Source organism: Aphelocoma coerulescens, chromosome 1 (assembly GCF_041296385.1).
Source record: "Aphelocoma coerulescens isolate FSJ_1873_10779 chromosome 1, UR_Acoe_1.0, whole genome shotgun sequence".
Taxonomy (NCBI): domain Eukaryota; kingdom Metazoa; phylum Chordata; class Aves; order Passeriformes; family Corvidae; genus Aphelocoma; species Aphelocoma coerulescens.
In genome coordinates this window covers 118946243-118961221 of record NC_091013.1, presented here as the reverse complement: position 1 = coordinate 118961221, position 14979 = coordinate 118946243, and the positions used below count along the sequence as shown (strand labels likewise).

The 14979-nt window shown below is 42.1% G+C and overlaps 1 protein-coding gene across 3 annotated transcripts in view; it reads left to right on the top strand.

Moving 5' to 3' along the window:
- The window catches only part of FCHSD2 (FCH and double SH3 domains 2), a 122276-nt gene that overhangs the window by 66118 nt on the left and 41179 nt on the right, over positions 1 to 14979 (top strand). For all 3 annotated transcript variants that reach the window (XM_069026558.1, XM_069026549.1, XM_069026566.1), the window contains 2 exons: positions 740 to 794; positions 1190 to 1318. In XM_069026558.1, coding sequence (XP_068882659.1) covers positions 740 to 794; positions 1190 to 1318 — 184 coding nt within the window. The remainder of the gene's footprint in view (positions 1 to 739; positions 795 to 1189; positions 1319 to 14979) is intronic.

Below are 14979 nucleotides of genomic sequence, written 5' to 3'. Positions count from 1 at the left end.
ATACATTTTTGTAGCCATTTCAAGCACGCCCTGAGAGGAAATTAGGACTTGTTTGTGTTGGTTTCTTTAGGAAGGAAGTTCAAGTAACAGCTTTAATTTGGCATTTTCTAAGGACAGTGTGTCAGCTGGCACTTGTTTGATATTAAAGCCTCCTGACTTCCTTTTCTGTCCACACATCTCAAATTTGGTATCAGTCCATTTAGAGGGGAGAGACAACAGGACACTTTTTTCATTTTTTGAGATAAATTTTTGAGGATTTAGGTTTTTTTCTGTTCCTTAACGTCCTAAAGAGGGTGATTTCCTTCCTTCCAGGAAAAAAAGTAGCACATGTTTTGGGTTTGGAGTTTGGCCTGTCTTATGGGAATTTGCCACATGCTTTTTTCTTTTCTTTAATTTTTGTTTTTAGAAGTTACTCAGAACTGCTCTCAGGGAATGAAATGATGATTTCATTAGAGATCTTTTCTATCTTTCTGAGGGATGATGAAAAGAACTTTAATAAAATTACCTATAATACCTGAAGAAAGTAAACAAACAAACACAAACAAAAACAACCAAAAATTTGAGCTTGGGAATTTTAGAGCAGATTTATACTGCAGTGTTATTCAGATTAAAGTAGCTATTGAGTTGATTTTGTTTTCTTACTTACTTTTTAAACCACCATCCTTCAGAAGCTAAAAAATACTTTTGTAGAAATGGTGTAAGGCAAACATTCAATTCCTTCTGCTCATTTCTGTTCCAGGTCCAAACTTAGTCTTTTTCATTCAAGGATTAGCTTGCAGAAGGCAAGTGTGAAGGTGAGTATAAAACTTGGATTTTGCTGCTCATTTCATTAGGCAAGTGCCCCAAATTGTCTGGAATGTAGAGGTGAGGCAATTGGGAAGGGAAATTGGTAGGATGAGGGATGAGCTAAGAGCACTCTTTGGGCAGAGTATAGAATTATATATGGAATATATACAAGGAATTCTTTTTCCAATTAGAGTTAAAACTGTTCTTTGAAGACCACATGTGAGATTCCAGTTGCAGGAGAGAAAAATCTTATCAGGAATCCCCTCATCATTAGGAAGACTTAAAAGCTATAAACGCCCTAAAGTTTTCACTGTACTGACACATATCCACACAATTAATTGGCTGTTAATGTGTGTTGGGTCATTCAGATTGTCACTGTGAGCTGTGTTTTCACTTGTTGCAGTTAAAAGCCCGACGATCCGAGTGCAATTCCAAGGCTATCCATGCCAGGAATGATTATCTTCTCACGTTAGCAGCTGCCAATGCACACCAGGATCGCTACTATCAAACAGACCTCGTGAACATCATGAAGGTGAGGAGGCTGCTTCGTGCCTGCCATTGGGAACTGGGAAAATCTGGGGAGCAGATGGAGGGTACAAAGTCCTGGATTGACTTTTCCAGTGAGCTGCCATGCATGAGAGGGAAGGTAGAGCCTGCAGTGCTGTCTAAAAAATTTGGAACCGGCTTTCAGGCCCCAAAACTGAGCAGTCACTTTCATTTTTTAATTTGCTTCTTTTCTGAATAACTTACTTGGATAAAGGACTAAAAAAACCTTGAGTGGAAAACTCACTTGGATAAAGTTCCCTTGGCTAAAGGAATCAGGTTTGTCCAACTAAGCTCTGTATTTTCCTTCTGGAAGGAAAGTGGAGGGGTTTTGGTTCTTTAGTACCATATTCCATAATCCTTTTTATTTTTTATCTCATCAGAACACTTCTTTATGGTGTGATTAATGAACTAGAACTATTAAATATCTTGGCTTCCAAACTAAGGATTTTAGGGAGCAGCAGTCAGCATTCCTGTTCTCACCTGTGGCAGTTTGCCAGATCAAGGCTGGTTGAACTCACAGGAAATGGCACACTTAAAAAGTTCAAACCTGATTGCTCATGGTTGTTTTTTCTTAAACATCACCCTAGAATTAATTAAATGTACACTATTCCTGTGTTCTAGAGTTTGAGAGTTAAAGATAAATTGTAAAATCAGCTAATTCACACTTTATCTGTTTGCATTTCACATGTTGACATTTTCAAACTTTAATTTGCTCTTTACAAACTCTTTCCAGGCAGGGTGACTTACGAGTCTGTCATTTGCATTTTAAACTGCTTTATTGCAGAAATAGTATAGAATTATGACAAATCCCTGTATTATCAGTGTGCCTTGCATTTTGGGAGGGGAAATACTGATATATTGATATAAAAAGCAGGTAACTGAGGTAAAAAATGAGAGCACCAAAGGAATCCTCCTGCTTTTCCCTGTGCGTGTGCATGGTTGTGCTGTTCTGTTAGTAAAATGTGAATATTTGTGCTGACTAAATGTTTAGTACATGGAAATGCTTATAAAGAATTTCCTTGTGGTGGTGCAGATAAAATTATTAATTGATGCTTACATAAGATAATTCCATCCTTACATGCATGGCTGGCTGTCATCACTTAATGCTCTTACTTGGAAGCAATTCCAGAAGGGAATTGAATATGGTCACAGCAAAACAAACAAAAAGGGTGTTGAAAATCATGTTTAAAAATGAGCAAATAGCCCTGGTAAATTTCTTTTCAAGCCTTTCTCAAGCTGAACCTTTTTTTTCCATACAGAAAAAATGTAACAATTTATTCTTTGATATAAATAATTGCGGTTTGCTGAAAGCCTAAGTGCTTTCATCCAGCCAAATTACTCTGGTAGGAAAGGACTCAGGGTTTATTTTCCTGCATCTCTCAGATATTTATAGCAGTTGAATCTTTTTGTCTGGTAAACAAAAGTGTGTTTTTAATGAAGAGCTGTGAATTCGGGTCTCTTGCACTGTTGGTCATGAGTAAATCTCCGTGGGGACACACCCAGGTGTCCTGGGAATGGGGTCATTCTCTGGAGCAAGGCAGAGAAAGTCACAGGCAAGGTCCCAAATTGAAGTGGCTACTGGAGATTTTAGGAGAGAAGGGGAAAATCTTCAGGAAAATCAGGGATAATGCATCACTGGACTCAAATTCCTTCATCCAGGAACTCTAATGTAAATTGAAGTGTGAAACTGCTTAAATATATAAATAAATATACTAGAAAAACAGCAGCTTGTAATCTGGAAGGGGATTTGCTGGCAGAGTCCTGGTTTCTCCTTCTCCTCCTGAAATTCCTGAGGGAACCACACTGTATAAAGTACAGAAAGAAAGATTATTTTACTTAGCAGAATGATTTACACAAATGGAGAAGGAGCTGGAGGGAGAGGAGACTGTTTGAAGGTGAAGAATCATTTGGTGCAAGCACCTGTACAATGACTGAGAAATGGAGCAAGATCTTGCCCATTTTGGTTGACCAGGCAGAAAACAGCACATGAAATTAATGTTAAAAAGAGAAACACAGTAACTTGGGGAAAAAATTGCTGCCTGCAGAATAAAGAACTGGGAACAGCCATTACTGTTTTTGAAAGAGATGCTAGAACTGGAAAATGGATTGAAGGATAAAGAAATGGAGACAGCTGTGCAACGTTTCTCATCTCTAGGTGACATCACTGGGAAGGGAGGATTTTGGAAGGGAGTTTCACCCTTCCAGCACAGTTTCTGTTTCAATAGCTGGAGTGGTGGTGTGACCTAGTATGTTTTACATGCCATAATGCAGTTGTAGTGTCTAAACTAAACATCTTTGCTACTGTGTTGTGATTAATATTCTGAAAATGTCCCTTTTATCTCAGTATTAGTAAGTCCTTAGGTATTCCTGTAGTGCCACGTGCTGTCTGTAAGTGTTTCCCCATTTAGCTGCCCTTGAGCTGATCTTTGAACTGCTCAGGGCTCTCCACATTTCTAAATCACATCAAGTATCTCCTCAGACTGTTCAGATTTTGGATCCACTGCCTGTTTTTCTAGTTCTTACCCAAATCTTTAGAGATGGAAAAAACACGTGAAGACTTTTCAGCTGATACTTGGCTGTATTACTGTATATAACATTCACGAGTGTTTCAGAAGCTGCTTCTGTTTGCATCCATCATAAACAGTTTCTCCATAGGTTTCAGTTTTCATGGAGTTCTTGTTTCCAGAATTAGGATGGTGCTTTGGGGGTTCTGTTGCCTCTGGTTTGTTGGAAGCCAGGGCTGGCTTGGCTGGAGCACACCCAGTCCCTGGCCATGACATGCATCCAGCTTCTGCCTTTGGGTTGGAGTTGTGGCACTGCACTCTCAGACCATCCCTTTGCACCATCTGCATGTGCAGACAGTGCTGACTTTCCTAGAAAACAGGAGATTTTACTCTCAGCTTTGACATCGACTTGTCTGCCTTGATAAATAGTGGGCTAAAAACTCAGCTGATTTGGCTGCCTCTTCCCATCTGTTTTCTCCTTATATTACTTTACCTTTTATTTCAATAGGCTGAAAGGTGTCTTACTTAGCCTAAAACAGAATCATGAAATGTTTGTTATAAGATGTGTACATCAAAGGTTAGTCCTGGCATCCTGTGTGAGCTGAGCTGACACAGACAAGCTAGAGTTCTTGCACACCTTGTCTTGCTGCCAGCCTGGACAATGGATCCTCAGTGGTTTGTAACAACAAAATCCAATAAAAGGCTGTGCTGGTGTCAGGAGAAAGGAGGGCTGGACGTATTTTGCAGCCACAGTGTTGGTTTGTGCCTGCACGAGGTGTTTGCAGACCGAGGGGAAGGTGTGACGTGTGCTGGGCTGAGGCACCTTGGGCTGCTCCCAAGAGGAAGCTGCTGCTGGGTTTGTTCCATGTGTCTGGCTCTGGAATGCTGCTGCTGTCCTATGACAAAAAATCACAAATCCACCTTGAGGCCTTGTTTCATTTTCTGTCACAGGCAACAAAAGGACCCTTTCACAGGCTAGGTTCCTGGTACACGCAGCTCCTGCTCATTTGCAGTGGTACAGAATATGTTACTTTGTTTTGCAACACTTTCATGCAGAGAAGAAAAAGTGACTGGTTCTGCTGTAACTGTGAAAGCTATCACAAACTGAACAGCAATGCTTGGAAAGAAAATGCAAAATGCTTCCAGCTTTTTTAGTAGGATGAAGAATTGTTCCTACTGTGCCTTCCTGGTTTTCCAGTTATACCACTTAATGAGGAGCAGAGCCATTCTAGGTCTCTGTTCATAAAAGATTTTAATTCTTTTGCCTTTTTATCTGTCCTTTATGTCAATTTCAGTCTCTGCAGTGAAATTAAACTCCCCCAAAGCGCAGACTAAATAAAGCCTGGTCATGTTTTATTCTTCGCCAATTTCCTGACAAGCTGCTTAGGAAGAGTTGCCATCACCTGAGTGTGAAAGTACAGTCCACAAACCCTTTTAAAAATAAGTGTCTACCTGGTGCTTAGGTTTTTACTTTAAACTGAGGTCAGAAGGAAGGCTAAGGTGATGGTTGAAGTCAAATCAGGACTGTTTTGATACTCATCCTCTTAGAAACTATCATTTTTTAATGCTGTGCTCTTAATTCTGTAAGTTCCCCTCACGAAGCACCTCAAAGAATGACTTTACACAGCAGCTTATGATGAGGAAATGCTGACATGAAAAAAAGAAAAGCAGGTGTGCTGGACACTTCAAATAGTCCTGAGATTATTTAAAGAGAGAAAGAAAGAGGGAACAAAAACTTAGATTTCAAAATCACAGAATGATTTGGGTTGGAAGGGACCTTAAAGCCCATCCAGTTCCAACTCCCTGCCATGGGCAGGAACACCTTCCACTATCCCCGGGTGCTCCAACCTGGCCTGGAATAATTCCAGGGATGGGGCAGCCACAGCTTCTCTGGGCACCCTGTGCCAGAGCTGAGGTACAGGTTACAGGTGGTGCTGCGTTTTTTATGAGCACAGAAAGGTTCTGGAGAAGGTAGCAGGCAGTAGCAGCAGGTCTTTCTAAACTAAGCTTTTCAAAACAAAAATACTTCATATCATGGCTCATGCAGGCTTTGGTGTTTGAGGGAGAGCAGTGTCAAAAGTTGGTGCTTTGTCTTTGTGGTGTCAGTGGTTTCTTTTATCCTGTTGCAATCATCAGGCTGCTTTTCTGTTTTTTTCTGCACTCTCCAGTTTGCTTGACACGAGGAAGTGGAGTTGTGTAATTTGGCTCTTGTTCTTGATCAGAGTTCTTGTGATGATTTGGCAGGTTTGAATAAAAACTTTGTTACATCATTTTCCTGCAAGAGCCCTTTGCTCAGGTGTGGGTGACAGGAACAATACAAGGTACAGAAGTGCTTTGTTAATTTGAGAGGTTGATTTATAAAATTACAGGTGAAGTGTGGCTTTTCCACAGCCTTGCCTGTTTTTAAGGATTCTGATAGAGGAGGAGATCTGGCTGACTTCCAGGGAATGAGCAGCCTGGTGTATTTGTCCCTGCTCTGAGTGCAGAGGTTGAATCAATATCTCCCTTTTAAACCTGAATTACTCTATCATTCCTTAAACCAACTTTTTTTTGGTAAGGCGGTTCTCCTTGGGATTCCTGCCTTCTGCTTTCTGGTTTTGGTTTTTTTCTGCAATTAAGTGGAGTAACTGCATGAGTTCCAGCAGTGCTGGAACCTTCATGTTCTGGTGAGCCCTAGTTTTTATTTGTTAGAGTGGTTGGGAGTTTTTGTGAGGCTGTGTTGACTTCTCTGTTTTCAGCCCAGTCATCCATCACTTTTCCCAAGCACTTCAGTGATCATTTAAAACAAATGGAAATGCAGGCTCCAAACATGACTTGCACAAATGAGATTCAGCTGGAGCTGGCAGTGTTTAAAAAAATGACCCCAAATTGAGGACTTGGTGGCTTTCAGTTAATAATTTGCTTTATGCCCTGAAATTAATAGGATGTGTGTGGCAAAGGGTTCTTTCCCCTGGTGGCTCTGTCTGAATTGAAAAATAAGTTGACACGGTAGCTGAAAGTCTTAAATTGGCTCAGGAGTGTTATCCCAGCATTGCTGTGTCCTGTGGAAATAAAAGGGTTCCATTTGCATCAGCACATACTTCTGTAGCCTCTGGAACAAGCAGGACCAATATTATCACTGTAAAAAATCAATTTACGTCCACATTATTGTTTTAGACTTTCTGGAATGATTTAGAAGCACCCAGGGGATTCCTTTTTTAAAATGGAAAGTCTGCCCCTCAACGAAAAAATAGCATTAAGATAAAGTAATTCTGAAGTCACCAGAGATTTCCATTTGCTTCTATAAACCTCTTTTATTATTTCAGTGCTACCAATTCTTCTAAGATCCTGTAAAACTCCCTTAAAAATGCAGAGGGGACTTGTGCAAGTGAAAGAACTATTGTTTCACTTCCGGTTCTTGTCAGCTGCAAGCCACAAATATTTTGTAATCCCTGTTAAGGCAGCCACGGATGGCATTATCTCCAGCATCAGATGGGCACAGGAGCTTTCCTTCCCAGGCACTTCATGAGTGTGCTTGGCTTCCTCATGGTCATTCCCACAAAGGGGAGGTGACTGAAGGGATCACGCCCAGCACATGATCCCGCTGTTCCAGAAGATGCTCACTGTGGGCTCCCCAACAGCTGATCCTGATCCCACGCTGGTTTCCCATCCAGGGACGTCTGTCCCTGTGCTGATGTGCACATAAAGCCTGGGGGAGAAGAATTCCAGGTTGTAGTGTAATTATGCATCCACATGAATTATTGGATCATTAGTACACAATTGTGGTTTCCTGTTCAGTGTTTTTCCTAAATGCTCATCTCTCACATTCCCAGTTGATACTTGAGACGTGCCTTGGAGGATTGTAGGAGTTCACAGTCCATGGAATATGTGCTAACTCCAGTTGGGAGCACTTGGATTCCAGCAGACTGTGAGTTAACGTTTGCAGGGGAGTGAAAAGAGGATTCGCACTGGGTATGCAGCTTCTGGTGTTAATTTTGGTAATAAGCAAGGGAGGTTTACTGGCCTTAACAGTAAGTAGTTCTTCCACCAGTAACTATGCTGCATGTATGGCATAGAATTGTGGAATGGTGTGGGTTGGAAGGGACCTTAAAGCCCATCCAGTGCCACCCCTGCCATGGGCAGGGACACCTTCCACTGTCCCAGGCTGCTCAGAGCTCTGTCCAACCTGCCCTTGGACACTGCCAGGGATCCAGGGGCAGCCACAGCTGCTCTGGGCACCCTGTGCCAGGGCCTCCCCACCCTCCCAGGGAGCAATTCCTGCCCAATATCCCATCTAACCCTGCCCTCTGCCCCCCATTTCTTATATTCCCAATTACATTTTTAATTTTTCATAGATAAAATATATATTTTCACTTTCAAATCCACCACTCACCCCCTGAGAAATCACGTTGCTCATCACGCAGCCTTTTCATGCGACCTTGAGGCACAGGAGTGGGTCTGAGTCACAACTATTTCTGTTGTGAAAATGAAAAAGTGTGATGGTCACATTGGCCTGGTGACAGTCAGTTTGTCCCACCTCGTGTTTCAATCACAAATGAATCCCTTGGTAAAGCATTTGACCCAAAGAAGCCCATTTATTTCAGGGATCCAGGTGTTTATTCCTCCATGGCTGGGGAGTGTAGTGTAAAAGCAGCATGGCAGTCTGATACGAAACTCAGGGCAACTTAATTACCTTAAAACAATGACCATTTTTTCATGGTGAAATAAATTATTTTTTGATAGTGCTGCTGACTTTTCAGCAAGATTTCCTTCGGTGTTGTCACAGAAATAACTTAAGAAAAGGGTCGATTGTAAAAGCATGGAGTGTGATTTTACAGATGCTTATGAAAGAAAGGTATTCCTCCTTGTCCTGTCCTTCCAGCCCTTGTCCCCAGTCCCTCTCCAGCTCTCCTGGAGCCCCTTTAGGTCCTGCAAGGGGCTCTGAGCTCTCCCTGGAGCCTTCTCCTCTCCAGGTGAGCACCCCCAGCTCTCCCAGCCTGGCTCCAGAGCAGAGGGGCTCCAGCCCTGGAGCAGCTTCAGGGCCTCCTCTGGACTCTCTCCAGCAGCTCCAGGTCCTTGTGCTGCTGGCCCCAGGGCTGGGGCAGCTCTGCAGGTGGGGTCTCACCTGAGTGGGGCAGAACGATCAGGGATGAAATCAGGGACTTAAGCTGAAAGCAGAACAAGAAAAATGACTGGAAAGCCAAAAAAAAAAATTCAAAACCCCTGCTAGAAAGAGGGCACCAGGAAGGCAGTGTAAGGATTAGGATTGGGAAGGAGTTACTTACTGGGAATCTGGGAGAAATCTAGCTGAGGAAGGCAGCAGAACACTTTAAACCTTTTTTTTATTTAAGATTTTATGTAGAAACCGTTCAGGATTTGAATGGGGCTTCAGGATACTTTGGTCAGCTGTCATAAAACCCGCTCATTCTGAGCAGGAAATGAAACTGCCATCTTGTTTCCAAGCCACACTGTAACACAATGAGAGCAGTTCCCAAAATACTTCCCTGTGCCAGACAGCAGCCTTGGAGCGGCTCTGGGGCACCGGCCCAGCTCAGGAAGCACCTGGTCTGCCCCGTTTGGGAGGCAGGTGGGGCGACCACACTTTAACTAGAAACATTCCTGGGTTAGGATTCATGGAGAAAGGCATCCCTAACAGATCTTGTTTGCTTGAGGGCTTTGTTTTTAGCTGCTCCTGATTCGTTGGAAGAATTGAAGAAGCAGGGAAAAGTTACTTTTTTCCTCAGCATTTTTTTTTCTGCTGTTACTTGTAACCACCAATGTTTCAGTGAGTTACCTGGAATGGATGTGTTTCCATTGAAACTGGGGGGAAAACTCGTGGATCATTCTTAAAATTGCGTATGTGTGCATGGCTTTTGTCCTCTTAAATGAGATATTTAACTGTAAGAGTTACTGAAAATGTGGAGACCTCAGAGCCCCCTCCAGGACCTAAAGGGGCTCCAGGAGAGCTGGAGAGGGACTGGGGACAAGGGCTGGAGGGACAGGACACAGGGAATGGCTTCCCACTGCCAGAGGGCAGGGATGGATGGGAGATTGGGAAGGGATTGTTCCCTGGGAGGGTGGGCAGGCCCTGGCACAGGGTGCCCAGAGCAGCTGTGGCTGCCCCGGGATCTCTGGAAGTGTCCAAGGGCAGGCTGGACATTGGGGCTTGGAGCAGCCTGGGACAGTGGAAGGTGTCCCTATGGGATGGGATGAGATGATTTTAAGGTCTCTTCCCACTCAAACCATGCTGTGATTCTGTGACTCATCTTTTGTCGTCAGTGGCAGGACAAAACGTTTCTGAGTGACTTCACTAATGAGAGCAGTGGAAGAATTATAACAAGGAGATAAGGCCCAAAATAGCACAAGGCCAATACGTGTGAGATAGAAAATGTCACGCTGAATTTGGAGTTTAATTAAATCCTAAAAAACGGTATGGAAAAAATGGTTTCTAATCTACAGTTGCTTTGTTGAAAGGGAGGCAAACCTGGGAAGAGTTTTTAGAGAGCTTTGAGGGTTTCATAGGGCCCAGCTGTCAAATTTTAAGGGGTTCTTTATTCTTTCAGCTTCCAAAGCTCTGCTCTGTTTGGAGACAGTGCAGGTGTTTTGGGATGGCTGGAGGTGAGGAGCTGCTCATTCCCTGTGTGGCCAAGAGCTACTTGAGCTCTGGGTTTTGTACAGTCTTTAGACAAGTTCCTTGCCTTGGAATCCCTTCCTGCCGCTGAAAATTCCTGTTTAGCTTTTACAAATTGCTAAGGAGACAATAGACTGTAAAGCTGGCCCAGAAGCTCAGTCATGGGAAGAGGAAGAGCAGTGGGAATGCTTCAGTGTGATTTGTCTCCCTCCCTGCAGGTTTGATCCCCAAAAATAAAATGCCCATCTGTTCAAGTTGTCATCTCTGCTAAAAAAGCTTTGCAGCCAGGATAGACGGCCCTGGCATGGAGGGGAGCAAACATTCCCTGGCATTGTCTTCCTTAGATCCGTAATTCCTGGTGGCTGACCTGTGGGAGTGGTGTCATCCAGCTGAACAAGGGTATTATTTTATAACCTTTTACAAGTTATCAAAGCCCTAAGGTAATTGCTTGTAGGATTGGAATGCTAATTAAAGGAATGCATCGCTCTCTGGTATTCCCAGCCTTGCTCATGGATAATGGGAAAAACCTTTTCCATGCACTGGTTCATCCCAGCTCGCTTCTCCCTTGGCACCAGCATTGTCCAGGGCATCCAGCAGCACCCTTCCAGAAGGACCTTTTAAAAATCCTCATGGATTTTTAAAACTTGAGGAAAGTTTCAGTGCTTGGGTTCCAGGCTTTAATTTCACATCAAAGTCATGGGGAGCTGAAAACGATTCAAAATGAAAATTTTTAAAAAATTGTTAGGAGGAATCATGACAATATTCTGGGATTTGGGTGCCTGAATTTTCTTGGACATACTTCTTTTGACTGGAGTGTTAAACCAGGTATGTGGAGATAGGTAGAAATCAGGTTTCTAGTTCAAGCTCAAGAGTATTAGAAATCAAATTTTTAAACTGCTTCTAATAATAAAACTGTACAGTGTTTAATATATTAGATTTATAGATACTGTGTATAATGATTTAATAGATGAGAATTCAATTTAATAAAAGATAAATTTAAAAAATAGAGAATTCCAAGATAAAGAATTATTATTATAAGAAGATGGCAAATCTGAGAAATACATTTTTTTCTACATAGAATCTTCACAGATGTTTGTGGCTCTGTGTATACCCAAATAATTAAACAAGTTTTAATAGCTGATCCACTTGGGTCGGGCTGTGCTCTTCTCACTGGACAGTTCATCCAGTTGGATTCAGCCTCAGTTTATTCAGTTGAGTTACTGTAGTGTATTTTTATGATATTCATGTGTGACTTCAGGTACAGATCCCTGGATTCTGTGTCTCAGCATTCCCAATGAGCACAGACCCTTCTCTCTGGCTGGGTCTGGGAGCCCCATTTCTAATTTAAAAGGGGATATTGGAGCATTCAATGAATTAACTTTGCTGAAAGGCTCAATTTATTTAATAGCAAAGACTAAGCACTAAAGACAGCCTTGTATCAAAGAAATCCCAGCCATGCCAGATCCTTGGGATGTCTCTTGCTGTCTGATTTCAGTCTCTTGCTCTGCTCTGCCCACACGGTGTCAGGAGGGCCTCTGAGCAGTGGCACTGTGAAATTAAGTAGTTTTTAAAAAGGTCTGAGCATTAATCCTACAGGGTTGAAATAAGTTTGAAAAGCAGCTTAACTTTAATACAGTTATGTTCAACAAATACTGTCGGGAGACCAAAGTATATTTAGGTATTCCCAGTCAGGCCACACTTCAGAAGTGATTTAATTAAAAGATTTCACAGCACTAGATCCCATTTTTGTTCATTTTTCTCTTGATTTCTGTTACCCATCACTGTCCTGTTGAATAGTAGAAGATTATAAAACCCTCTCAGCTTCTGGAGAGTATGGCATGACTGCTGATTCCATCAATCCTTGTTCAGGAATACTGCTTGGAATGGGGATTCTGTGCCAGGCTTTGGGATGGGGGTGGGGGGAATCTGTTTAAAAGGGAAAAACCTTTCACAATATTTTTAATTACGGACTTCAGGCTCAAATTATCTTTGTCCTCACCCACTGGTGCTTACAGGGAGTGCAGGCATAAATTGTTAGTGTGATTCCCCTGGGGATAATTGAGAATGGACTCCTAAAAGTAACAAAGCATAATTGGCACCCAGAATTCCCAAGTGGGGTTTGGGAAGCCCTGCCTGATCTTCTCTGCTGCACTGCAGCTGCCATACCTTTGGCATTATCCCCACCATGTTTTTGCCTTCATTGTGGTAGATAATTTCTGTCATTGTTCTGTGATTCCATAATTATTGCAAATCATCACAGTGCTGTGACTCTGGGCCATTTTCCTTTTAAGAACATGTTTGTGTAGATTACAAAAATTCCTAAAAATAGTTTTGTTGGATTTGGTCCTTTGTATTTTAGTGTGACTGGCAGAGTAATCCTTCTGTAGGGTGCCTGTTCAGGAACATGGGGTTCCCTGTGTGAGATACACTCTGCCCTTTTCATATTGCTTAATTATTTCATATATTAGCATGAAATTTAATTGAATTTGTAATTTGAGTTGGGAAATGCCTGAATATTCTGAATATCCCAACAAGACCATTCATGTTGTGGATGAGATAGAGCAATGTTACATTTGCAGGACCACATCACGCTGCAGGTTGTGTCTCTTTGGCATGATAAGAATCTGAAACGCTTGGGAATATATTAAATTCTTGAAATTTTTAATATTGGGATATTTCCATCCATGAACCTACTCTGTGAGCAGTTTTTGAATAGCCCATTCACTGAATACAGGTGACTTCAAACCCATGTAGAGAAAACAGATGGAAGTGATAAATCCAAGGAACAGTTGGGAACAACAGCCTGTGTTGGGGCAGAAAAGGTTTTGTTGAGGGGATTTATCTGAAGAAGTAAATGAAAATCACAGTGGACAAAAAATTACCTGCTGTTAAAATGGTAATACAGGGATTGAATCGACTGAATGAAAACCTAAACCCAGCAAAACAGGTGGTTAAAAACCAGGAAGGGTGCAAAAGAGAAAGCAAAAGCTCCTGAGGAATGTTTATGCTCAGTATCTGATTATTCTTTTATTTTATACTCTTTTTTTGTGCATTTTATTTGCCAAGGGAGTATTTTTAAGAGAATATTCATTTCTTAATTTTTTAAGAAAATGTTATTAAGAAAACAGTTTTACGAAAATCTTTTAAGGAAGTTATTTATAAAGAAACATCGGGATTTGGTATGAAATGCCCTTTCATGTGCCCGTCTATGTCAGTTTAAGGTTTGTCTCCCTTAGTTTGTGGTGTTGTGATACAGAAAAAATTTGGATTTATCCAAGTTTGTGTCTGAGTCAAGGATGATTCACCTGTAGCACGAGAGCTCATATGGAGACTCGCTGGTAAACCCACACCTTTGACCCAATGGAATTCTGTGAGGAGGAGTTCCCAGAGCTTCCTTGGAGGTGGTTCTCTGCATGTGATTTGCTCTTGTAGGAGCTAAAAACCATCGGCTCTGGCCTGTTCTCGAGCAAAGTGCATTTCTTTAACTTACCTTCCAAATCATGTCAAAATACCAAAATATTTGTTGAGCTAAGCAGCAAAATAATTTATTTCTGGGTAAGAAGAAGTAAAAAATCCAGACAGAGCACACACCCCACTGCTGTTCCTCAGACATTTTGTGATGAAGACGATGATCTTGTGGTCAGCAGAAGAATCCTTGAAGAGCAGAAATGGTGTCGAAGTGCTGAAGGATTTAAATGCACATTTTTCCACGTGAAGGAAGCCAGTTATTACTGGCATGAGCAGCATAGAGCACTCCGTACTCTCCAGATGCAAAGATCATGAGGGTGACAGCTCTGCCACAAAGTTGTCTTCCAAGTGTTGGATTTGAGCCAGAACATTTTTTTTCCCCCCCAAGAATGAGGAAGTATAAAAGCAAAGATGCAGTTTATTATAAATTCATCCTGTCAAAAGTGGAATCCCCCTGGGATTTATTCCAGAGCTGTGTAAGAAAAAGCAAAATAGGTCCAAGAAGTCCTGGGAGATAGCTTTGGGGAATGTATTTCTAGTTATTCCTAGAATCTGTTTTCATCTTCAGGGTTTTTTAAGCCTTATGTGGTAGAATTTGAAGATCTGGTTTTCCATGCTTGTGGCAGTCTCACATCAGGATGTTCTCACTGATTTCAGTGGAATCATCCTTTAACCCTGGAGGGTTAATTTAATGGTGTCTCCACCAGGTAACTCTCACTGCTGTCGGCCTTGTGGGAATTACAAGGAATTATAAAGGGGATTTCCTTCCATGCCTGTGTTCACCTGCCAGACCCTAATCCTAAAATGTGACAGCCGCGGGGCACTGCCGTGAGATGGGGGAGGCAAATCTTGTTGTTATCATTACTTTTGCTTATTCTTGTTCTAAAGGGGCATTTTCCCTGGATTGGGGGAGGGTGACAGGCATCTGTTGGTGGCCATTCCATATTTTTCTGTGCTCGGAGGAGACTACAGCACCCCAACAACAAAGGTTTTGTCAGTAAAAACAATGACCCTGGCAAAATTGTAAAGGAACAAAATGATGTGCAGAACAATCATCAAGTGACT